Raw genomic sequence first — 24785 nt, forward strand, 5'->3', positions numbered from 1 at the left:
CCCTCCAAGGAACCTCATTCTCGACATACTCACACTCACTTCCGTCGCTCCCACTCACATTGGACTTTGACAGCTTGGACAGTGCCAGATGACCCCTCTCAATTCTTCTTCTTGTTCTTCACCCCAGGTATCTGACCAATTCTCAATCAACTCATCAACATCCGTCTCCTGTCCCATTTCATCTTTCACTTCTGGTCGCTCCTCCGATTTCAGGTTTCCATATCCTCTGTTCACCCTGTTCAAGGTCAGGATCTCCCTTGCGCTCACGATCTTCCTCGCGTTCCCTACGATACCTGCCACACCAGGACCTCGGAAGATAGGAGCTTGAGCGGCCAATAAGATCTTCGAGGGGAGATATGAATCGATCTCGTCCAATTTCGATAATGTGACTTCGTCATATTCCGGCATATCATTGTCCATCTTCTTTCGCTTTTCTTCGTCTTCAACTTTTTCCATTTTGGTCCCTTCACCAGATTTCGTTTTTGACTCCGAAGAAGACTCCGACGACGACGAGGAGACCCCCGTGAGACTCTTTTTCGGATCGACGGGCTGAACAGCTTCGGCTGGGAAAGAGAGGAGTTGTAATCCGGACGTCTTGATGTAATCTCGAGAGGAAGGTGTGGGTACTCGTCGATAACGCGCTTTCCAATCGAGACATCCGAGATGGAACCATTTCAGGCAGTCTGCATTAGACTAGATTGTCAGCTCGTCGACAAATAAGAATGATTGCTTGGTATGGGGCGAGAGAAGGGACAGGGTTGTATCTATGTGTGAAATCGCGAAAACTTACCCGGATGAGGACATAGTGCCATAGTCTCCGGGTGCTCAGAGAGCGGGAGATACCCTTGACCGCAATAACAAGTGGGCTTCTTGAAGGGCTACAACGGAGTCCATGATTCACGATCAGCGGGTGTAGCCAATGACAATCGGATGGGATGCGTAGTATAGCGCACTCACGAACAGATGTCCCGCTGTAACAGTCGTGTCTATCTTCTTACCCGCCTTCGACTTAGCCGGGGGTTTAGCTTGTGTCGAATTCCTCTTGGGGAAGAGCTAATGAAATCATTGAGGGGAACAAGGTCAGACCCAGTTCTTTGCTTTCCTTAGGTCATCCGTCGTCTGACACTTACCTGCTCTGACTCTTGCGGCGTCGGTATCCTGGCCTCGGACCTATAGAAGATTGCTCGCTCGTCGAAAGGCTCCTGCATGGGGTTGGTTTCGTCGAAAAGGATGACATGCGCACGGCCTGAAATGAGGAGTGAGAATCAGAGACCTGGGGTTTGGCTGCATGATGAGCGATACCATACATACCTTCGACAGCTCCGACAGGCTGGAGTGCGTCGAATTCTGGTCCTAGCATGAAGATCTCCCTTCCCCCGACTTTTCCCTTAGGTCTATGGAGGGGATCGACTGTGAGCATACAGAGCAATAGCACGATAAGCTTCCACTCACAATCCAGTCTTGATGTCCTGATCGCGAAGTTCCTTAACGGTTCGACACATCCATCTCACTTTTCTGTCAGGCAGACGCCAGAGATTCAGCATGAGCTCTGACATTTCTTTTTATTGACGACCTCCAGCCCACTCGGACTTCGATGAGGATATACCGGTACCGGACTCACAGCCAGACGAAACTCGTATCTCTCGCTCTTATCTCCACGATTCTTCCCAACCAGAAACCAGCTTTCCACCTCGCATCCGTCTCCCTTTGTCTCTCGTCGATCTCGTCATTCTGCTCGTCCAGTCCCTGGGGCAAATTCCCACCTTCCGGATCTCCCGAGACGGAGTTGAGCGATCGACGTGGTTTCTTCGCTTTGGGTGGTGGAGGCGAGTATGATGCGGGTCGGGAGTTCTCGTGTGGTAGCCAGACGCTGTAAGAGGTGATGATGAGGATGATCAGTGTTGGATCTTCGAATGAATGGGTTCATGTAGAGCACAGTCAGACAACGAAAACTTACAACTCGCCGAGGTAGTACGAGTTGCTGGGCGGTACTGTATCGTGTACAGGTGTCAGCATGAGCTAATAGATTTGACACCCGCTATCGTTATCACTTACGAAGAAATGACCTACAACACAAAGTTCCCATGCACCATGTTAGCGATTTCTGACACAGCTATTGCAGCGACCGCAACTCACTTGTATCTCTTCAGCCCTTGAAATTCCTCCTGGGAGCTGTATACGGTCACAATGATCCGCATCAGCACATGATCAATACCCAGCGAATCCGTCGTCAAAACGCGAACATGACGCGACGCGGGTAGACGAACGAACACACTCACGGAGCTACCCATGGAACGGGTGATTGACTCGGTGTCGGTACGTCTGTCGTGTTGGCAGCCCTCTTCTTGGCTGCAGTCATGTTGCGCGCTGTGATGATCAAGACTGGAACGAGGAGTGGATGATGATGTGAGAGATGGATGATGGGAGAGGTGATACGAGTGATGTGTGTGTATGTCCAATAATAATGTTGAGCTTTGATTGCCGCGTCCTCTCTCTCTCTCTGGTTCTCCTTTTTTTTTTCACTGGTATGGTGCCCCGCAGTTCATCCTCTTCTCTGTTTGAAAATCTCGATTCTTGTTCATTGTTGTTGTTGTCGTTGTTGTGTCATCTAACACTGCTCGCTGCGTGACTGAAAGCTACTCGACACACGGTAGCACGAGGATCTTGGAGCGCACTCGTCAAGGGAAGTCTGGTGTGGATTGCGGTGCAGACTTTGGGGCTTTTTCCCCCCCTTCTCGAGAAAAGCTCACTCAACAATGCCTCGACCACTCTTCGCTCGATCCTTGCTCGCTTCGGCTTCGGCTTCCACTTCAACGTCACGATGCCAATGCCGACAATCCTCCGTCTGGAAAAGGTCAGCTTCGAGGACACTTTATGACGTGCCCCTGGCGACTCATCGACTCCCTGAAGTACGATGGAGTCATACAGCTAGTTCATCGAAAAGCGAGCTGCAAGAGCTGCTACCTACTATGGAAGAGTTGGGCTTGAAAGCAGGCGATCATGGTCAGTCTCAACCATGACAAGAAGCGTATGAGTCCTGCGGGTACCGTCATCGCGTTGACAGAGTAGAACGTCGCTTCGACGATGCTGATGCTTGATGGACACTTCTCACCAGTCACCGTCGCCATGTCTGGAGGTGTCGATTCCGCCACCACACTTCGGATCTTGTGTGAATTTGTGAGGTCTCCTTCATGAGTCTAATGTTCAATTGAGTTGACGAGACTGAGATTCTTTCTTCATCCTCTTTATCTGGTAGCCTATCCACATCGATGTCATATTCATGCGGAATTGGGATCCCTTATTATCCGAATCATCCCTTTCCTCCTCCTCATCCTCCTCATCCTCATCCTCCTCGACTCCATTCTCTTTCTCCTACGCCAACCCATCTTCATCTTCGTCCAAAGGCGGCAAATCACCTAATCTATCGCCCTGTCAATGGGAACAAGACTATTCCGATGTCATCCGAGTCTCCAAACATCTGGGTATCCCAAAGGAGAAGATACGCCTCGTCGATCTTTCGAAAGAATACTGGAGCAGGGTTTTTGAACCTGCCGTAGGCGTGTGGGAACGTGGAGGAACACCGAACCCAGATGTGGATTGTAATCGGTCAGTCATTGAAATTGACTATAGCAGTGCGCTTTCTAGACTGGCTGGAGAGGAGTATCGAATCGAATGCGAGGCTAATGTGATCATTCCATAAACATTGTAGAGAGATCAAATTCGGCGCTTTGCTGGATGTCCTACCTCATGAAGAGAGGCATTTCTTGGCTACAGGACATTATGGTCGGGTCAATCACTCTAACGGATATTCAACGTTACATAGGGCCAAGGATAAGGCGAAAGATCAGACGTACTATCTTTCGCAGATGAACGAGTATCAATTGAGCAGGGTGAGTCTTGCTTCTCAGCGCATATCCACCTACTTTCGATAGCGATTACTCCTTCGCCCCCCGCGTCAGACCATGACCTGCTATGTCGTTGTGACCCGGGCCGCAAATTGACAGAACCACGGTCTACAGACCATCCTCCCGCTCGGGAGATTGACGAAACCCTCGGTCCGTCAACTCGCTTCGCATTGGGGTTTGCCCAATCATGCCAAAGAGGAATCGATGGGAGTATGTTTTATTGGCGAACGAGGCAAATTTGGCGATTTCATCTGTAAGTCTTGTCTTCTGGTCTTTCTCGACGATTTGATCCGAACGGAGTCGCCTCGACAACAGACATTGTTCCAATGCTGATCGTCTGTTCACCACAAAGCTCAATACACTTCACCGCCTGAGTCCGCCGGTCATCTGGTCACCTTGAATGGCGAGACATTAGCACCACATAAGGGATTGTGGTACTACACGATTGGGCAGCGTGCAAAAGTGGCCAATCAGTTACAACCTCTCTTCATCGCCAAGAAAGGGGTTGGTGAGGATGGGCAAGACATCCTAGTCGTTCCTGGACAGTGAGTCAAAATACCGAGCGGACTGCAGCTTGGTACTTAGCCCGGCGTTATGGTACTGGAAAGGGAAAGGTATTGTGATTTGGCTGACACAAATGACAGGGATCACCCTCTTCTTCTTTGTAATCGAGTATACACCGATGACTTCCACTGGATTCACGGTGGACTCCCTCGTGACCTCAACAATACCGAAGGGAAAGTCAACATCCAGGTCCGACACAGAATGGAACCTGTGAAAGGGACAGTATCGCAGGATCCACAGGATGACAAGAAGTGAGTAGCATTGCGTGAAAGAGAAATCGAACAACCTGCCGACCTTTCTCGTTCTTGGCACTGGTCATAGAGTCATCATCGACTTCGAGGAGCCAATACCAGGCGTCAGTCCAGGTCAAGTAGCTGCGATATGGCACGACGATTGGTGTTTGGGTAGCGGGGTCATAAGCGATACACGATGTGAAGACGGTCCGGAAGATTAATTTTCAGAGGTCAGCAGCCGAGGACCAGCGGTTGGAGGTAGGAGTCGCAGCTCCAAGCCGGTATCTTCCAAAGTTGTAGTTAGTTTGGCACATACACATACACTCGGCTCAACATCGCATAATACGTCACTCTACATAGCATCATCTCATAGGTATGCATGGCATCACTCACTAAATATCCACTGCCATGTCAACGCGTTCCTGAGCTTAGCTGCTGCTGCTGCTGAAAGGCGCAGCTTTCCGACACAGCAGTATCCTGCAACATCAGATCTTGCTCTGTCTATTCCACCAACACGATACACCCATCGTCAGTCTGCTTATCCCAAGGTTGGTAGATTGATAATGAACCCCAATGCATGTGAAGGGAATGCACAAACTCGCCAACTCGCTCTCCACCTGAATCTACAAATACGCTCTGACCAAACCCTTTCCTGCTTCTGCGCCCATGCCCTTCGCGAGACCATCGACCATCCCACCCAGACAGACCATCTCCAACCTGCTCGGTTCTTTTGTCCCGCCTCTGATCTCGGCCGAGATCGATGGGAACTCTGACAACCCCTGTTTTCTTCTCCTCGCGTTCTCCTCTTCTCGATCTTTGATAGTCTGTTCGTGTTTGACCTTCTCCCTCGCGATCTGTCTCGTCAAGAAGGCGACATTGTTCGATTCGTGAGAATGCAGCGTGAGGGAGTCCAAGGTGTTTTGAAGATATGATGTGAGAGAGGTCGGGAGAGGGTTGACAAGAGATTGGAACGAGGGCGGTAAGGGGACCGAGGGGTTAGCCAAGGACGGTTGAGCAGGTGCGGTCTCGGGTGTGGAGAGTGTGGAGAGAAAAGCGGAGATGAGTGTGGGTGAGGTGAGAGTGATAGGAAGAGGAGTGAGAAGGGTCGAGGCGGTGATTCCGTTCTCGGTCAATCTGTAGAATATGTGATCAGCACTCCAGCCCAATCGCGATCTGCTGAGCGCCATCCTAGCCCTCCAAACAGCTGGATCCCGCACTCACGTCTGACCATCCCATTTGCCTTTCTTCGCCGCATCTCTCGCACCTTCGCTCAATCTGAACGCCTTGACGCTCAGATCTCCTCCGTTCGCTCTCGACGCATCGTGAATGACCAAGATGGCCTTTCCTCGTCCTGCATTCTTCTCGACAGCGGCCAACAGATCGACAGAAACTCGCGTGGCGAAACCTCCGTTGTGGGTGGAGAGGTAGATACCGATCGGGGAATCGGGAGTTTGGACTTCTCGAAGATGGTTGAGGAGTCGAGTGGAGTATGAGTTGGCTGCGAGGGGAGATGTATCAGTACACTGAAGACTGAAAAAAAAAACTTTAGGGGTATGAAATGGAATTGGCGTGATGAGAAGACAGCGTGCAATGATGCGGGAGAAGTCCGAGTGGAGCAGTGGATAAGTGGATATTGTCTTTGAATCTCGAATTGTGAAGAAAACCCAGGACCGGATGATGGAAGTGACCGCAACTCACCACCAAGACCAGTCTCTCCACCGGGAAGAGCGAAACTATCCTCCACTTCCATCACACCGTCGATGTCCAATCCCAGCAACACACCCAGACAGTCGGTATGGGACGACAGGGCCGTGGGCGGAGGTGCGTTTCGATCTTGCTGCAAGGTTGACGAGGGAGGGGCAGGGAGGATGTCGGTGGAGTGCTTCATGATTTTGAGAAAGACCTGGAGTATGACGAAATGGATTGATATCAGTACGAGATCATCAGGTACAGTTCTATCGAGTGTTGGGCAAATTTCATTCTGGCGAGTCAGTCTCAAGAGACGGAACAAGTCCACTCTCAACATTTCCTCCACCGTGATCTTGCACTTGCGCACCTAACGACACGATATGGTCACGAGCAGGATGAAGCGAAACCTCCACAATGATCGCCCTGCTCGCAGATCTCGCACTCACCAAGCTGTTCAACGAAACACTCTCCACTTCCCTACTCGCTTCCACATCCACGACACCTTCCAATCTCTGCGGGACTTTGGCCGAAGCACTTTGGCCATCGGCTACCGCGTTGGACGTCGGTTGAGGTGCGGACTGTCGGACGGTCGTAGCCGGGAGGGAGGCAGCGAGAGCTGCTGCCATCGAAGTCATTTTTTTGGCGAGAGTATAGTGACGCCCTTTTGAGTAGTGGATTCACACGTAGTTGAGCGATGATGATATAGACATAAAGCAATAATAATCAAACGAACGAACAATGAACAGGGGGGAGGTGAAAGTTGTCGGCGTTTCGGAATTATCTCGAGCGTACCCAATGGTGTGGCACAGATGTGGCGCTTCGACGACTGGACCGTACGCGTCCTGCAATAGAGATATTCACCGTCGATGTGAGAAAAGCTTCACACGACAGGTAGTCAGTATAGCAGTCCTCCTTATGTCGCTCGGTCTTCTTGCGAGGGCAATGAGTACAAGGAAGAGTGGTCGACAGATACAGGTGGGAAATGTTTCGTGATACGCTAGGTGTCTTCTAAATCTGGGTTCAGAGGCAGCGTCCTTTCGTTTTGGCTTTTGCTTGCACGTCCCCAGACAAGTAAGGTCATAATACAGTATAGTGAAGCAATGGCTCCCTGTCACTTGCATATTGCTCATTTCTCATATCCATCCATCGCTATCGATTGTCTAGCCCATTGGTTGACAAACATCACCCATATCACAATCCTATACTTTCACGAACACGAGCAAGTTAAGGTTGACTTACCACCTTGGGCGATGCGCAGAATCCTTTCGAGACTCCAATTGATGATCAGCATGCTATTCATGAAGAATCTGAGACCGACCGAGTGTGGGCATATTTCCTCAACCCTTCCACTACCTTTTTTTTCTATCAATAAAGACGTCGTAAACCCACTCGCATACGCCAACATGGCTTTATATCCAGCTGACACTGCTTCCTGACTTAGTACAAGCAACGACGGTCACAGCGCAAACGCTAAGTTACCGGCGCTAGCAACGTGACAGTCGCCACAAAAGAATCCCACTGAAGCGTCAGGCATTTATACCTCCAGCCCTGCGTCCAATCTGGTGATCTTACTGCGGGAAAGGCTTGCCTGTTGGTCTTTGCGGTAGCCAAGTTGATACGATCAGCGAGTTAGTTTTGAGCTAGCCGGGGTCGGAACCCACAGGCACAATATAGCCCAACGTAACTTTCAAGAATAGAAAAGCCAAGACTCCTATCTGTTCAACGCACAAGTGCTTCTCTTGTGGCCCAGAATTCGAGGTTTGTCGATGGTGCGAGAGCGGCCGATGCTACAAGTGATGAAATAACTTAAAGAAACATCTGGACTAATGCACCTCGATCAAAGGCGAGAGCCAGCTGACTTCGACAAATTCTAGAATTGTGACTAGTACGCTCTCCCCAGATGGTACTACGAGCGCCTCGGCTTATCCACAGTATGCCTTAAGTTGATTGAACCGACTCAAACTTCAAGTTCCAGACAAGACTGAAAGGACTGAGAAAAGGCACACGAGCGAATCGTGATGCTCAATGACTCGTGAACGATACTGGTTGGGCCTATTCTCCTCTCCGGACGGCTTGAATGTCAACTCTCAGCTTTCCACGGAGTCCACTTGGTAGCATCGTAAATAAAACCATATGGGTTCAATCGTTTCTCTGACCGAGTAAGTCGTTTCAATTTCTATCTACAACTTCATCCAAGTTGTTTCTATTCGACGCCGTATATCAAATTACCTTCAAAATTTACTCCTTGAGCTTTTCGAGGTTCAAGAATTTGGAGCGGAAGCGTCTTGTTCCGTGGCCTTGACCTCGGGGCGACCCTCCTGTCTGCCTTCAGGTTGAGGGTGGTTGTCCTCTTGGTGATACTCAGGGTAACTTAAAATATCCACCGTCAGCACGAGTTCGGGGCTCCTACGATTATCGAGAGACGGTAATAATATGGGCTACTCACTCGATGTAACCCTCTGCTGTGGGGGTGTAGAATGTATCACGGTTGTACTTCTTCAAAGGCCACCCGTTTCGAACTCTGTTGGGAAGGTCTGGGTTGGCTGCAGAAGAGCTCAGTTGTCAGTCGGGACGGACGCGCCGACATTATGGGTATGATGAAATCCCACTCACAGATGAAGAATCGTCCGAAAGTGACCAGATCATTCGTCTCTTCCCCGTGCTTGATAGCTGTTTCCGCGTTATATCCACCCGCAGCGATGAACTGTATACCGGCTTCCTCCACCACTTCTCTGATCTTATCCAACTTGTCCTCCTGGTAATATTCCTCTTCGGGAGTGCCTAAGCCTCTACCCTCTACACTGTGGATGTAGGCGAGTTTAGGCTGGGCGGCCACAATCGCTTTGGTCCACGGGACGAAGACGGAGAGGACGTCCTTCTCTCTCATTCCCTGGAATTCGGAGAAAGGTGACATTCGGATACCGACTCGCGAAGGACCGACAGCGTCGACGACGGCGTTGAGGACTCTAAGAGGGAACCGGAATCGGTTCTCGAGGGACCCCCCGTATTTGTCGGTACGGTTGTTGGCGCCGCTTTGCAACTGTTCAGTCGGTAAACGGTCAGCAAAGCAGTAAATGACACATGAAGTGTGTCGAGTATGCTCACAAATTGGTCAAGCAGCTACGTGTTCGAGAAATACCTTGTAGTCAGCGAAGAGCTTCTGCATGTGACTGACACGGCGGTAACTCACATAACCATTCGCTCCGTGAACCTCTACACCATCGAATCCAGCTTCGATAGCATTCTTCGCCGCTTGTTGGTAGTATCCCACGAACCTGTCCATGTCCTCCTCTTCGACGACTGTGAGCTTGGGGACATGGCTGGGGTCCTTGTGAGGACCGGGTGAGTTGTCGGCGAGGGTACCGGGAGCGTACACCTTGGGGTTGACTGAGGGGTCCGCGACTCGACTAAGCAGACAACATGGTAAGTGCCTATGCAGGAATGAGAGCCAGACAAGACAGGAGTTGCGACTCACCCCAAAACCCAAAGCTGGAGGAAGATGTATCCTCCCTTGGAGTGGACACCGGCTGTGACCTTCTTCCAAGCTTCTATCTGTTCGGGGGTGTAGATACCTAAAGTAGGCGAACAGAGTCAACAAAAGAATATTCAATCATGATGTCACCTGATGGCACTCACCGGGAACATTGTCGTAGCCCTTCAACTCCTCTGAGATGAAAGTACCTTCAGAGATGAGAAGACCGCCATCTGAGGAAACAAGACACGAGTCAGTGATCTTGATGATCTGGACGGCAAGCGTATATGAACAGGGAGGCTCACCAGATGCACGCTGAGTGTAGTAGTCCACTGCCCAAGGAGAGGGAACAGCGTCCGGCTTGGATGCTCTCAACCTCGTGAGCGGCGCCATGACGATACGGTGTTTGAGGTTCATGTCCCCGACCTTGACGGGGGTGAAGAGCTTGGGTGTCTGTGTGACCGTCATTGTGTTGCGCTGTGTGTGGTTTTGTTTGCTTGTGGTTCTTCGTTGAGATCTACTCGTTGTTCGTCTTCCTTCTCTGAAGTCTATGGTCTATGCTTTTATACGTCGAGTGTTGGAAAGAAGAAGAGCTGGTTCTCACGCAAGCCTTGTACAAGGTAACTATCGCTCCAAGCGGGGTGACATGACTCATAACCATTTCCATCTTTCGAATCCGGAAAGTTCGGCAGAAGGAAGAGGCGAGATTACGTAAAGTCAGACGACGCCCGCTGATTAGAAATCTGTTCCATCATGATTAGGAGATTTGAGTTGATTACAAAGCGGTTCAGACGCCGAAAATAGCCATTCGCCACCAAAAGCAGTCAGCCTCCACCGCAGGTATTGATCACTAATCAGCCTAGTCAAGTTGACTGGACCAGTGGTAACTGCTGCTACTGTCACAGGTCTATTTATTGGCTATGCATCAGGATATCGCACATCAGATGCATGTGCTTTCGATATAAGTTACTGCGGATCTATGTGCTCCAGAGCATCTATTATTGATGGCCACCTGAGATCAATCCGACAAAAGAAGAATGCGGACTTTGCTAGTTCACACGCACTTCCGGAAAACGCCCCGCTGAAAAGATCAGAATTTCCTCACTTGTCAGCCTCGACAAAGGCTCTGAACACTTCCACACCGTCGCCCTTGGACTCCCACGTCACCTCCTTGCCAGCACCGATGAACAGTACCTCCCCTCGCTCAAAGTCCACCTTGTCCCCCCCTACCGCTACGATACCGGCACCCTCCGTGACCACCGCCAAACTGGGTCCTGCAATAGCGCGATGTTCCGTTTTCTCCTCTTTGCCCAATTCGATACGCAGGACTGAGAACTCTTCAATTGGCGGATCGTAGAGACTTGTCGATTTGTCGTCCTCGCCGGAGAACGGGGTGGGTTTCAGGAGCTGTTTGTTGCCCGGTCCCGCTTCGTATGTGAGCATGTCGACGAGAGTGGGTACATCTCGGAGCTTTGGGGTGAGTCCGGCTCGAACGACATTGTCAGATGTGGCCATGCACTCGATGATGTCTGCGAGATAGCGCGACATTGGGATGAGTTGCGAGGAAGAACAACGGGGTTATGGGGTTAGTGAAAGCTGGACGTCAGCATCCAAAGTCTCCCGGAACGGGAGGAGAGAAGCAGTGCGTCTCCCTCACTCACCTCCTTTGATATAAGCATGAGGCTCGTTCGCACCGAGGAAGGCCGCGTCTCCTTTCTTCAGCTCAACGACATTGAGCATGAACACGCAGAGCACGCCCACATCTCCCGGATACTGCTCGTTAAGCATGAGAGCGAGATCCACCAAGCCCTTCTCGTTATCTCCGATCTCTTCTTCTCTGCTCTCATTCTTATATCTCTTTACCAGGTCGTTGATGCTCCTCTCCACAACTTCCTTGTCCGCAGACATGAGCGACTCGAAGATCTTCTTCAGGATGTCCTTCTGCGCGTCAGTCGGGGAGGAGACAGTCGGTTGGAAGAGGAACGCGTCTGGCGGTCTGGTGGATGGAAGGGTGAGAGAGGAGGCGAGGGAATCCACGAGGGACGAGTCGATGAGTGCGGATAATTCTGGCACGGAGAGGAGGTTGAGCAAGAGAGTGGGGAGAGGCAGGAAATTCAGGAAAGCGAGGAAGGGTGTGAGAGCGATGGCCATTTCAGGCTTGTGGTTAGGGTCTTTGTGCGATCATGCGAATGCGACGACATATCGAATATAGTTCAGGCCAGTAATGAGCGAGGCAGTGGAAGATACACATAAAGGTTGATTAGCTTGGAGCACGTCTGCATGCCTCCGATAGGCAACCCAGAGACCACGACAATGACACTCACCCTTGTACACCTCTGGTCGTTCATCGAACAGCTTCTTCGCCAGCTTTTTATCCGGATGAGCCTGTATACTCAACGCTGTACCTATACTCAAGACCTTGAACAAGAATGGCAAGTTCCCCTCTTTCGAGTCTTCGAATTTGGTCGTGATCGCATCGCCGATAAGATCGTGGTGGGATTTGAGGTGGTCTGAGAGGAGCGTGGAGGATGAAGAATCGGAAGGGGAGATGATTCTGGATGGGAGGGTAGGATGCGTACCCATCCATAGCTAAGTGTCGAGATGTCAGCTTCCTTCGATCGCTCGTTATGATGTGCTTGCTACCAAACAAAAGACCGGGCAAGCAGCGACTACACGTAGGGGAGAGGCCGCTTGAAACGAGATAGCCTCCAACCAAGATGCATGTATCTGCACTCACCTCAGCATAAGTCTTATCATCCTCAATCTTGAAATCTGGCACGCAGACCTTGCCAAACTGAGCAGCCAGTGAAGCTGAACCCTTCTTGCCCCAATCATAGGACTGGACTCCTGGTGCCAGCTTGAATATGGCCGATGACATTGTGAGTTCAATGGTGATACTGACTTGGATGTATAGGTTCAGATGTGTCGGACGAACAGAGACAGAAAGCTAGACTAGACGGAAAAAGAGCAGACAGGTGAAGAACGAACGTTGGAAACGAGTGATGGGCTATCTATCTATCTGTCGCGTTCGAAACCCTTGGCCACACTCACGTGGCGTGGCGTTTTTTAGGATCTTTTACCGCAGATCCCGCTTCTTTCCCTTGTCCAACCATCCCTGGAGACTGGACGCATCTGGTATGCTCTTGGGGGGTGGTGACTTCAGCATATGTGCGAGACATGCTGTAGCAAGGTCCAGCCCTCGCCATTCCTCCCGGCGCTGAGCAACAGCAGTGCTCGCATGTCACGAAAATACTGCTCTGGAGAAATCAAAGACAAAAGATACCAGCTTCTGGTGAGCGCGTTCGATCAGAATGACAGTGTGCCGTCCAATACGCTTCAACGTGCGTGTCAAGCAGTAGCTGTTGTAGTCCTTCCTTGGGAGGATGAGCAACCACGTGCATGCCCCGATGAGTCACTGGGTAACAGGCAGCGTGTGACGACCTTGGATCAAATCGTAGTACCGTTACTGGCTTGACTTCCAGGTAATCGGATGTCAGATATAACAGAGACACGACTCCTCATGGATCGTGCTCGTTGTGTAGGGTATCCGAAACGACCTGTCTCGCATCTCACGATCGTGCTCGCCAACATCACGTAGTAGTCACTGGATGCGAGGCTAATCAGTTCGTCGATATAAATACGACCAATCAGTAGATTTATTATCTTTGATTTGATAGGATACTCGGGGCCGCTTATGCCGCTTATGTCCGGATTTCGAGAGTCGGCTTCGGGTTGATTTTCTAGATCATTTCATCATCATAGTCACGGCACCGATCCACGTATGTATCAATTTGAACAGCAGTCAAATCATCTATTCCGACTGTGCGCCACCCTTCATCATCCACCTCCATCCCTCCCTCCCTGGTGCATTCCCCGCTCCCATCCGCCCTCTGCGCCAGAGATGCGATGCTCTATCCTCTCATTGACTCGACCCTTCTTCCACTGTTCGTCTCGATCCTATTCCACCTCAACCCCAGCAGGACCCATCGAATTCCTTCCCCTCCCCCGATCACTTGCCCATCGTCGTGCCCTACTCCTCCTACATGTCCCCGTACCTCCTCAATCGTGGCCATCGCACCTCGAGCTCTCATCAGCATTGCTCGCCACAACGTCTGCCAAGCTGAAATCGAAAGGTATCGCAGTTCAGGCGATGTACGACGGGACTGGTAGCCGCTCTGAGTTCTCGAGACAGGGGGAAAAGTACAAGGCAAGATTATTTTGGCCCGATGGGAATGTGAAGACGTATGATGAGTTTAAGATGGAGACTCTCTCTTCGGTTATGTTGGAAAATGATCTGAAGTATCAACCTGAGGGGAACCGCTCGGTATCGAGGATTTCAGCCGATGAAGGGGTCAAGGAGATACTGGTCTGCACGCATGGATCGAGAGATTGCAGATGCTCAGATAGAGGGGCACCGCTGGTGACTGCTTTGAGGGAGGAGGTGAGGAAGAGAGGGTTGACCGACAAGGTGAAGATAGGCGAAGTCGCCCATGTTGGTGGGCACAAGTGAGTCTTGTTTCCCTTTCCGTCATTTGATGTGTACCCCGGGTGAATGATCAGCAGCACAGGGGAGTGGTTCACTGATAAACTGATCTTCTCGCAGATGGGCCGCCAACGCTATTATACTCCCTTCCCTTGATATGATCTCCAATCTCACAGTCGAGCATGCACCTTCCCTCCTTTCGCACGTCCTCGATCCCAAACATGGTTCGCAAATGTGGACTCACTGGAGGGGTCGATACGGTCTGACGGAAGAACAGCAAGCCATAATCTGGACAGAGGTCGATCCCTCCAACTCCGCCTCGGGAACCAAGTCAAGCGAGCAGAACACTGCCGTGAAAGCTACGGAGGGTGGTCCTCCAATGGGCGAGGAGACGGTCAAGTTACGGTTCAACACTTTCGAGGGAGAGGAGAAGATCGTCGAAGGGAAGACTGGAGAGAACTTGCTGGAAGTGGGCAAGGCAAATGACTTGCCTTCGCTTGAAGGAGTCTGTGGAGGTAATCTAGGTACGTCTCGTGTGCAATGGGCTTACTCAGTCATTGTTCGTCAACTGTGGGTCGTTGTAAATTTTGGACTGGCACTGATCGTTCCTCCTGATTGCAGAATGTGCAACGTGCCACGTCTACCTGCCACCGACTCCAACCCCCGCCCCGGTCTCCGAGCCGTCAGACGATGAGTTTGACATGTTGGGGTACGCCTTGGGCTTCAGAGATGGGGAGAGCAGACTAGGCTGCCAGATCAAGGTCACAAAAGAGCTAGGACAGTGGTGTGAAAATGGAGGTGTGATTGGTCTACCCCGGTTTTAGATCACCACCATATCTGAGAAGCCAATGACAGGCAGAAAAGCACACGGGGTAGGCACAAAGATGCGATCTCTTCAACCGGGGGAGCTCGTCGGAGCGGTGAAAGATTTGGAAGAAAGAGAGATATTGGCCTTGTAGAACATAAGTAGCGACTGCCAGCGAAAAATACCCAGCACGTTACGTACCCAAACACCCTTCTCACAACATCATATTCTATCGAATGCATTATCGTGGCACATCTCTTATAGTCAAAATCATACAACACTGTTGTTTCGCTGGGTCGGCATCGTCCTATTACGCCATCATTGCCTGATACCATATCGAGCGAGACCTCGAACGTCATCTAATATTTGCTGAAGCTGGGTCTCGTTCTCGTCACCAAGGGAGTATCGTTCGAGACTGTAACATCAAAGTATCAGCTGAGATCATGACCAGCGATCGGGAAAGGACCAAAACGAAGGTGATCAGTGAACTACCGCTCTACTCACCTCGGTATGAGGGCTACAGCCACTTCCACACGTTCAGGGCGGAGGTACATGATCTGGGCGATTTCGAACTTGTTCAAGAATCCGGGGCTCGCTAGCAGAGCACTGCAGATCGCTTACGAGCATCAGTCGTGTCCTCAATGCCTCGCAACGAGAATGTGACATGATTGCAGGAAGGCAGAACTGTACCCACGTTCTCATACTTTCTGAAACTTCCATACTGGCATTTGCGAAATCTCTGACATACTCCGTCGTTTGCTTGTACACTCTAAGCAGAGAGGCAGAAGGTCAGAATCATTCATGATGTCCTCCACCATCATGAACAGCAGATAAATCGTTCGACTCACTTGTTATCGGGAGCTTGAGGAACGCCTGGTGCCTGTCGAGCGACCTCGAGAAGGGTAGCCACTTCTGTCAACGTGAGAGCTTCACCATCGGCAAACTCTGCGAAGACAGCCGAAGATGTTATTGATGTCCTTCTCACTACGATGCGCGAGGATTGCGATCTACTCACCTCCGAATTGCAGCTTTGTCGCATCTTCCTCAGGTACCTATGTTCGGTCTGATGTCAGGAGCGAGGATAACAAACACGGGACAAACCCAGCACCCACAACATGCCGTCTACTTCTTATTGCCGATATTGACCCAGCATTAGGACGTGATTGCGTTTCGTTGACCATATTCAGAGCGGTTGATAATGATATCTAACGATAGCAAGTCGATGCGATGAATTGAATGAATGGAGGATGTCGAACAAGAAGACGAAGAACGTCGGATGCGGAAGTCAGGTTGAATGCGGCATTTACGTAATCTCTCTCTCTCGATTGATTACAGTGATAATGATCCCTCCATCATACTCAATTGTGGACAACATCTCTTCCACCTCGCTATCTCCTTGATATCTACAACTACCAGCTTGTCCACAGAAGAGGCTCGCTCACTCTCCCATATCTACCACGGGTGAGTTCGACGTCTGCTATGACACCATCGCAACAACTTTGATCACCGACACGTTATCCTTTGAGCTGACTCTTTCTGTCCTTGTTCCTTTCCTCGCCTTGTTCCAAGACACTTATAATCCCCGAAACCTGTTTGACCTATTGTCTCTCTCACGGCATTCGAAAAGTCCGACAGGACCCACTTTGTGCTCTCCATGACCATTGCTGCTTGATGCATGTGGAGAACGCCCCGGTTTCGCACCGCCTTTGCGATCGGGCGGTGATCTACCGAGGTTGCAAATCACCTCACACAAAACACGTTGCCATTGTTAAACACCATATTCCGGATTAGACAACAATACTCTCGCTCTCTCTCTCTCTCACACATACAAACACACACACCCCTACATGCTTGCCCAACATGCCGACAGCTTCGTCTTCTTGCACTTCCCTATCAACACCAGCACCTCGACAACCTCCACATACTCCGTCACCTGCTACCGTCCGTGGATCGCCTAGCTATAAACGTACTCCATCAGTCTCCGACGCCGTCAAGCAGTACGAGGCAAGGTCAGCAAACTCCACTCCTACCACTCCCCCAAGATCGTCTCCTCGCCCGCCAATCACCCCTTCACACAGTTCCAACGGAGGACAATCTAGGCGAGGATCTACTGCTGAGGACTTCGCGGAGGAGAATTTGACAGAGAGGAGAGAAGATCAGGCCGGGATGGGCACAAAATCGAGGGTCATCGGAATGGGAGTACCGGGCTTGTTGAAGGATAGGGGCGAAGGGAGATCGATAAGCGACACAACTTCGGGGTTGCCTGCTCGTCTACCGAATGGATCCCGTTCCCACATACCAACCTTGAACTCGAGCCCTCGGCCTTTCCCTCAAGGCACTAGCGGTCCTCAAGACCTTCATCCAACTCCAGCTTCTCCATCGGCTGCGTCCTCGAGGCGATCTTGGGCAAGCAGACCCAACGCCGGTGTAGCCTTTCCACGATCCACCTCGGATTCAGTCATCACGCCTCCACAGTCCAATACTCCTATGCCATCTTTACCCGTTGCGGGACCTTCTCGCCTAGTATCGCCTGGTAGGAGAGGGAATCCGACCGTAGCAATCTCTGTCTCCCGTCCTTCACCAAACAAACAGGCATCGCCATCCTCTCGCCCGAAAAGCTTCCAACCCGAACTCGTCCCACCATTCCCTAGCTTGCCCCCGGCACATACGCACAGCGTGTCTCCAACTGTGCCCTCCCCGGCCGAAGGTCGACGTCCGAATCACCAGTTGTCGTCCTCAGTATCTTCTCAGGGCTTTTCATCGAGGAGAGAACAGGTGTATGATCATTCATCCTTAGGCGATCCTGCCATGGTATCCTTGGAAGAAGAGCAGACAATGAGCAGGATCCCAGTATCCGTACCCATGGGTCATCGAGGAGAAGGTTCTGCATCGCGGTCAAGCTTCGACCGAGTCCTGGAACTTTCTTCACCACGTAGCTCAACCTCAGGATCAAGTATCCGGAGCACCCGGCTGTCTTCTGGTGACATTCGAATACCTAGAAGGACTTCGTCAGCAAAGCCACCCCCTCCATCATCCCCCTCGTCAACCACCTTTCCATCGGGTCCAAACATCTCACCGCGTGGTAGCTCATTTTATCCAAATGGGTACCCTATCAGTAGTCCACCGTCCCCCATCGCTGCGCGTCGAGCTTCAAAAGGTGTCGCAATGCTTGGGGAAACTGTCGCGGCGCCACCGTCCACCAAGCGGTCGGATAGACCTTCCCTTGGTAGGGGAAGCTCAGCAGCGTCGTCTATCAGCCGCGCTAGTAAAGTAACATCTTCCACTATGGCGACCAACAAAAGGCCATCCCCAATGACAAGTCCTCAGCAATCTCCACAGCCGTCTCGCCGGCCGTCACACCAGAACACTCGTCCGTCACCTCACTTGTCTCCTCAAGCATCTCCCACGTCTTCTCCATCTCGGCGACTCTCTACACTACCGTACTCGTCCTCTCCTCGAAAGTCACCAGGCTTGACCATCGATACACCGCCTCCTTTTCTGCATTCGCGCCTTTCGTCTACATCGTCAATTCCCACTCCTCCTGTACCGGTCAAAAGTCCTCTACGTGGTATCAGTCGGCAGGGCTCAGGACTGGCAGACTTCAAGGGCCACCCCTCCCGATCAGTGTCTGTAGGATCCATCTCTGGAGGCAATGATACTCCGACGTCGAATGGAGCAGAGGAGACCACCACACCAGGGTCGTGCCACGACTCTCCTTCGACTCGCCTGCAGATGCGAACTCCCTTTGACACATCCTCTTCCAACGACCGTCAAGACGATCCCTCTATCGCGACCGGCCCTCCCTCGCAGATCATCACTACTCCGACTGACGAAATCCGATTTACGATGTTGACGGTCCCTTCAGAGTATTCTCAAGACTCCGCACCACCCTCTGCGTCAAGCTGGGCTTTGAGCCAAGTGACAACCCGCTCGAGTGATAGCGCGCATGAGGATGCCGATGCGCCGCAGAGAAGACCCAGTCGACTAGAATCGGTTGGGTGGGGACAGAAACGAGATGGACAGGAGAAAGACCACCGACAAAACTCAGGTCGAAGAGGATCAGCAGCCGACGGCCGAACGAGAGTGAGTTCGTTGACTACGCCACCCCGTATTGGAGCTGAATCCCATTAGCATTCGACTTCGCTCTCTCGTCTGACCATGCCGGTCGACAAGGATCTCCCTAAACCCCCCGGCGATACTCCCAATTCAGCTGAGACCTTTGGCTCATCCGGTGTCTCGAACAACGGTGTCAACGGCCATACACCTCTGTCTACCTCTCCAGCGGACGCTTTCGATCGCAAGGAGTCCATGAAAGAGCCCTTCTTGTCCGGTATGCGAAATCAAATTCAATCGCGCGAAGTGACTCGAGGGGCGTCCACAAACCCCCAAACCAAGGCAGCAACCGAACCTTTCAGTGCTCTACTACCTCCAGCCACGCTGCGTCCAGATATCAATCAAGGGCCCTCACTTCGACCCTTGCTGCCGAGCTCCCCTTCAATTGTCATGACCAAAAGATCTCATCTTATCCGCGAGATCGCTTCGACTGAGCGTGCATATGCAAAGGATCTCTCACTGTTGCGGGACGCCTACATGCATCGATTTCTCCGGCCTGTCTCGCAGCATTCCACCATCACCAATGGCGACTCCTCGATCAGTCCAGGCAACGCCAGTGATGCCTCGAGACGAAGTTCGATATACACCTATCAGACTGCAGAGACGAAGCGATCCAGTGGATATGACACACCTGGCCTATCGATCGAAAACAAAGGTTCGACTTCACATTTACCGAAGAGTCCCTCGGATGGTCTCAATCTCGGTTACTTCGGATCAAACGGTGCTAATTCCGCCGCATCGTCTCAAGCGATCCCGCTGCCATCACCACGCAAGGGCTCGAGGTCGTCGATGAACACACCTATGATGCCTCCTCCAGTCGGAAAACCTCTTTCGCCAGTGGACATGAAGACGGTCTTCCTGAACATTGATCAGCTTGCCGGTGTTGCGGACGAACTTGCCTCGGCATTCGAGAAGGCTAAGGGAGATGAGGAGACCGGGCCTGGAGCTATCGCCAGGGATGGAGAAGCTGGGACAGATCGCTTAGGACATACCTTTGTCACCATGGTGAGTTGCTTCGCATGCGAATTGGACTGACGATTAGTTACCCCGCTTCCGCCCATTGTACAACTTTTACTGTGCTCGCCAAAGTCAAGCCAGCTTGAGGCTCCTGGAACTACAAGCGGATCCAGCACATGCTGCGCATCTAAACGATTGCTGGCAATCTATCAAAGCGCATACCCACGCGTGGAACCTCGACTCTATGCTCATCAAACCCGTCCAACGAATAACCAAGTATCCCTTGCTGTTCGAAGACTTACTTCAGTGCACCACACCAGTCCATCCTGATTACTATGCTATCAAAACTGCTGCGCAGATTTCGAGAGCGGTCGCCATGGAGATCGACGAGTCGAAGAGGAGAAAGGATGTGGTTTCCCATGTCATCGGATCAAAGAAATTGATGCCAACGGTGGCATCATTGAAGGAAGCGAAGCAGCCGACCTCTAAATTGCTGGGCCTCGCACGCTTCAGGAAGGACAAGCAGAACTTATCCATCACCTCTCTTCCTTCAAGTACTTCGAGCAAGGATTCAAGCTCCCCTGCGACGATTTCTGAGTCTTCTTTGACAATGGTTAAAGAGTTGGCGACCAAAATCGAAGAACTGGACAAGTGTGTCAAGCGAGTGGGTAAGGATATCGTTTTCTGGACTGCGGCCGCAAAGGAAACTTTTGTTGCGCAAGATGAAATGGTGCAGACTTGGCTACGGGTGGTGCAGCTGGAGCCGCCTGATCCAACGGACCAGAGACTTCTAGAGTTTAGAAGGGTGATTGACGCAATCGTCTCTGAGGAGTGGGGCCGTCTCGTGAGTCTCGTGGATGGATCGCCCACGTGCATTTCGAGCTGATTGATCGCGCTGTTCAGAACGATGAAGTGAAGCATCAGATCATCCCCACATTCGGCAAACTGCTTGAAATATCAGTCAACCCTCGCAAAGTAATCAACAAGAGGGATTCAAAGCTGCCTGACTACACTCGATACCACGCACTTCGGGTGACAAAGAAAGCCATCGATAGGACTCTTGCACAGGGTGCTGTCGACTTTGTCGCTCTTCATACACAACTCGTTGAGGAGCTACCAGCTTTCGCGGAAGGCTACATGCGCATCCTCGACATCGCTGTGGTGGCATTTGCCAGAGCTCAGACGAAATATCATGATGCTGTTCGTGGACGGCTCTCATCATTCGCCAAAACATGGATTCAACCACCGCAAAGTCTTAACGCTAGCGATGATCCGATTGACGTCAGCACCTCAAGAGGAATTGTAAAGACTTGGCATGATTCTTGGGCCCCTTATGCAGAGGCGATGGAGCACTTCCAGTGTACCAAACCGAGTGAGTGAATCGCTTCATCTTCAGCGAGTTATAGCTGACCTGTATGCAAAGCCCGTGGTGTTCCATCGAGGATAGCAACATTCAATGGTGACTCGAGACATAACGACCAATCCGTGGTCCGTTCAGCGAGTCCTACACCTGTACACGCGTTACGTCACTCGGCTTCTATAACATCACCATCGTCTTCGTCTGATTCTCGACCGAGTAGCCCTGCGTTGCGATCCGGAGGAAGGTTCCGCTCTTCCTCGCTGAGAAGTCAGACTGGACCTACCATCATTACCACTTCTGCAGTGTCTCCCGTCAAAGAAGGCAAAGAATTCTCACGGTTCAGTCTGCTGCGGCGCAGCAATTCGAAGACTAGTGTACCGAAGGTGGATCGTGCTGTACGCCCGCCTTTATCGCCTCGACACTCGTCTGGGTTGAGACCGAGCTCAATGTCCATGTCTTCCGACGCGTCAAGCAGGATGTCGTGGGGGCTGCCTCAGATTGCGGCTGACGGTGGAAAGTCGATGTTTGAAGGCTTGGGCCTATCGCCCACGAAATCGTTCAAGCTCACAGATCAGCCAAGATCGACATCTGATCCTCGGGGATATGCAGCTTCATCTGCGCATTCTGCGGTCAATCCTTACGACAATGCGTCTTATGACCACGAGATGACCGGTTCGCATATTTCACTGGCTTCGACCAATCCCGGTTTAGGGTTTGGTGATTTGGAAAGAGCAGAGGAGGCAAGACGCAAAAGTGGTTCAAGCAATCCTGCCGTCACCGCGATATTCACAGCGTCTGCTACTCGTTCGTCATCGTCGGGTTCTCCAGTATCTTCCGTCTCCACGGCCCGTTCCAAGAAAAGTGGTAAAGAGATTGATGTAGCAGAAGGGTGGAGGAATGAGAAGGTCATGTATCAATGTGCTTGCGTTGCGGACTTGTGAGTGGTGTCACTCTCAATGCGCAGAGTGAGAAGTAGAGTCTTGGCTAATGATGTCTTGTGGCAGTGATCCACTGGAGCTAGGCAACAAAAAGTACAGAGGACTCAAATTTCTGCCTATGTCATCTGGAGATATGATTGAGTAAGTTTCGCGAAACGATCGCGCAATAGACTGCTTGTGACGGGCTTGCCAACTGCTGACGCATGCCTTCTGCTAGCGTATTCCACGAAGTGGGTCGTATTGACGAACTACCCTCGTTCCCTTATCCCGAGGTCGGAGTGGACGATGATGGGGTGCTGGTTGGGAGAGCGGAAGACGGTGCGATAGGCTTGGTCATCTGTAGTTTCCTAGAACCCTTACGGTATTGAGAATGGTAGTTCTTGGACCTTTTTCATTCCGTATTCAGGGGTGACCACAACAGTTGTTTATAATACAAGAGTAGTCGGTTGTAGACCTGTACATGCCGCTTGTACTGTACAGTACGGGAACAAACGATGGAGTTGGCAGATCTGCATGAAACATCTTATCTTTACATTAGCAATATGGGGTTGGTTGTCACTCTGTTAGTAAGCCGATCTGTAAGCTGATCGATAATCATCCAAAACTGAATAAGCAGTCGTTAGATTCCACCGTGATGCTTTGCTTTGCCCATCACCTTGAATTCCCCCCTCGATCTCATGTACTGACAGATTGACGGCTTGTCCAGGCATCTGCAATGAAGAACAGATAGCTGTATGGAAGAAAATCACCGCCGGCGTACATGCCAAGAACGGCAAGATCTTCTGTCAGCTCTACGGCGCGGGGTGAATACAAACTCAGCCCCTTCACAAGATTATGTTATTAGTCAATCGCTGACGTCTTTGCACCCAGTCGAATGGCCGATCCAGATGTCGTTCCTAGAGTTTACTCGCCCAACGGGCAATCATGGCCTCCTGGCGCGCACAAAGTCACACCTATGAGTGGTGAGGACATCAGACGCTTCGTGGAACATTTCCGTCAGGCGGCGATCAACTCGATCGAGGCTGGGTTCGATGGTGTGGAAATACATTGCGCAAATGGATATGTGAGTGCGGTCTCCTGATCGAATACATCACGTATCTATACGCATACTTACTATACTTCCACGTGCATAGCTTCTGGACGAGTTTGTAAGACGTGTCGTAGAAAACAGAAGTGGAGCCGATTCTTACACCAAGTGCTTATCAGATCCAAAGTGTCTCTAATGACCGGACCGATGCTTATGGCGGGTCGCTCGAGAACCGATTCCGATTCCCTATCGAGGTCATCAACGCCGTCAGTTCCGCCATCGGAGGGGATCGTGTAGGCGTCCGAATCTCCCCCTACAGTCGATTCCAAGGGATGCGAGAATCCGACCCATTGAGCGTCTTCGTCTCCTTCGTCGAAAGTGTGGTTAAAGCTCAACCTTCTCTAGCATATATTCACGCTATCGAAGGGCGTATCGAGGGGTCTACGGATGCCGCCGAGGAGGAGGTGAAAGAGGAAGACACGTTGGATGAGATCAGGGATGTTGTCGCTAAGCATGGAAGGGCGTTCATCGTTGCCGGTGGATATACACCTGAAAAGGCGAGAACCCACGCGGAGAAATACGACGATCTGATCGCGTTTGGACGTTGGTTCATCCGTGAGTGTTTGACCAATGCTTTCAATTGTGGAACAGAGCTCTGTCTTGATGCAGATGCAGATGCACATGCACTTACGTTTCGTTATACAAGCCAATCCCGACCTTCCCGAACGGATCAAAAACGATTGGCCTTTGACAAAGTACGATCGATCCACATTCTATACTCCGACCGCAGAAGGTTACATCGAGTGAGCAACTTACAGTCGACTTTGACTCTGATCGGCGCTGAAGGCTGATGGATCAATCAGTTATCCACCTTACACAGCCGCGTGATGGCATTTCCCGAGGACAGCCTGACGATGAGTTGCGAATAGAAACTGCAGAATGGCAGATAGACGATAAATCAAATGCCATGCAGTATGCATCGTCGGGCGAACTAGGGGTGTATCTACAAAGCCCTTCCATCTGCCTCATGACAATGTTAACTTTATATCTAACTTACTCATTACGGCGGCTCCAGACACGTGCAAGTCGTACGTAAAGATCCCCTCCAATCGATAAATGATCAAGTTGAACCTCGATGGATAGTGGAGAAGTCGTCGTCGTCCCGATCGAGTGTGACGTCAATTGGGTGTAACCGGATGACTGGATACAGCTGAACTATGCACATTTATTCGACATCCA

General features: G+C 51.2%; 8 protein-coding genes across 8 annotated transcripts; 3 read left to right on the top strand and 5 right to left on the bottom strand.

Moving 5' to 3' along the window:
• Positions 1-54: 54 nt before the first annotated feature.
• On the bottom strand, positions 55-2359 carry IAR55_004673 (uncharacterized protein; the record flags this gene model as incomplete). The annotated part of the gene is made up of 11 exons (XM_066947770.1): positions 55-683; positions 791-878; positions 958-1053; positions 1131-1246; positions 1312-1394; positions 1453-1515; positions 1622-1870; positions 1958-1991; positions 2056-2066; positions 2137-2172; positions 2280-2359. The coding sequence occupies 11 exons, from the start codon at positions 2357-2359 to the stop codon at positions 55-57; spliced, it is 1485 nt and encodes a 494-aa protein (XP_066802184.1).
• Positions 2360-2756: 397 nt separating this feature from the next.
• On the top strand, positions 2757-4923 carry IAR55_004674 (tRNA (5-methylaminomethyl-2-thiouridylate)-methyltransferase; the record flags this gene model as incomplete). Its single annotated transcript, XM_066947771.1, has 8 exons — positions 2757-3003; positions 3116-3177; positions 3257-3606; positions 3710-3890; positions 4020-4158; positions 4258-4450; positions 4550-4720; positions 4791-4923. 8 exons carry the CDS (start codon positions 2757-2759, stop codon positions 4921-4923), a joined length of 1476 nt encoding a protein of 491 aa, XP_066802185.1.
• A 402-nt stretch (positions 4924-5325) lies between these two features.
• Positions 5326-7026, bottom strand: IAR55_004675 (uncharacterized protein; the record flags this gene model as incomplete). Its single annotated transcript, XM_066947772.1, has 4 exons — positions 5326-5836; positions 5924-6200; positions 6401-6605; positions 6838-7026. 4 exons carry the CDS (start codon positions 7024-7026, stop codon positions 5326-5328), a joined length of 1182 nt encoding a protein of 393 aa, XP_066802186.1.
• Positions 7027-8652: 1626 nt separating this feature from the next.
• Positions 8653-10331, bottom strand: IAR55_004676 (uncharacterized protein; the record flags this gene model as incomplete). Its single annotated transcript, XM_066947773.1, has 8 exons — positions 8653-8761; positions 8838-8934; positions 9005-9431; positions 9497-9511; positions 9582-9798; positions 9867-9963; positions 10028-10096; positions 10169-10331. 8 exons carry the CDS (start codon positions 10329-10331, stop codon positions 8653-8655), a joined length of 1194 nt encoding a protein of 397 aa, XP_066802187.1.
• A 633-nt stretch (positions 10332-10964) lies between these two features.
• Positions 10965-12741, bottom strand: IAR55_004677 (mannose-6-phosphate isomerase; the record flags this gene model as incomplete). Its single annotated transcript, XM_066947774.1, has 4 exons — positions 10965-11392; positions 11525-12034; positions 12188-12452; positions 12601-12741. 4 exons carry the CDS (start codon positions 12739-12741, stop codon positions 10965-10967), a joined length of 1344 nt encoding a protein of 447 aa, XP_066802188.1.
• A 1023-nt stretch (positions 12742-13764) lies between these two features.
• IAR55_004678 (uncharacterized protein) lies at positions 13765-15170 on the top strand (the record flags this gene model as incomplete). The annotated part of the gene is made up of 3 exons (XM_066947775.1): positions 13765-14369; positions 14467-14870; positions 14968-15170. The coding sequence occupies 3 exons, from the start codon at positions 13765-13767 to the stop codon at positions 15168-15170; spliced, it is 1212 nt and encodes a 403-aa protein (XP_066802189.1).
• Positions 15171-15469: 299 nt separating this feature from the next.
• On the bottom strand, positions 15470-16332 carry IAR55_004679 (uncharacterized protein; the record flags this gene model as incomplete). Its single annotated transcript, XM_066947776.1, has 6 exons — positions 15470-15566; positions 15656-15757; positions 15846-15920; positions 16000-16096; positions 16167-16203; positions 16264-16332. 6 exons carry the CDS (start codon positions 16330-16332, stop codon positions 15470-15472), a joined length of 477 nt encoding a protein of 158 aa, XP_066802190.1.
• Positions 16333-17011: 679 nt separating this feature from the next.
• IAR55_004680 (uncharacterized protein) lies at positions 17012-24434 on the top strand (the record flags this gene model as incomplete). The annotated part of the gene is made up of 13 exons (XM_066947777.1): positions 17012-19234; positions 19283-20269; positions 20529-21065; positions 21125-21593; positions 21645-22518; positions 22586-22660; positions 22737-22837; positions 23226-23322; positions 23390-23582; positions 23653-23667; positions 23726-24161; positions 24253-24349; positions 24410-24434. 13 exons carry the CDS (start codon positions 17012-17014, stop codon positions 24432-24434), a joined length of 6129 nt encoding a protein of 2042 aa, XP_066802191.1.
• Between the last annotated feature and the right edge of the window lie 351 nt (positions 24435-24785).

Source organism: Kwoniella newhampshirensis, chromosome 8 (genome assembly GCF_039105145.1).
Source record: "Kwoniella newhampshirensis strain CBS 13917 chromosome 8, whole genome shotgun sequence".
Classification (NCBI taxonomy): Eukaryota; Fungi; Basidiomycota; class Tremellomycetes; order Tremellales; family Cryptococcaceae; genus Kwoniella; species Kwoniella newhampshirensis.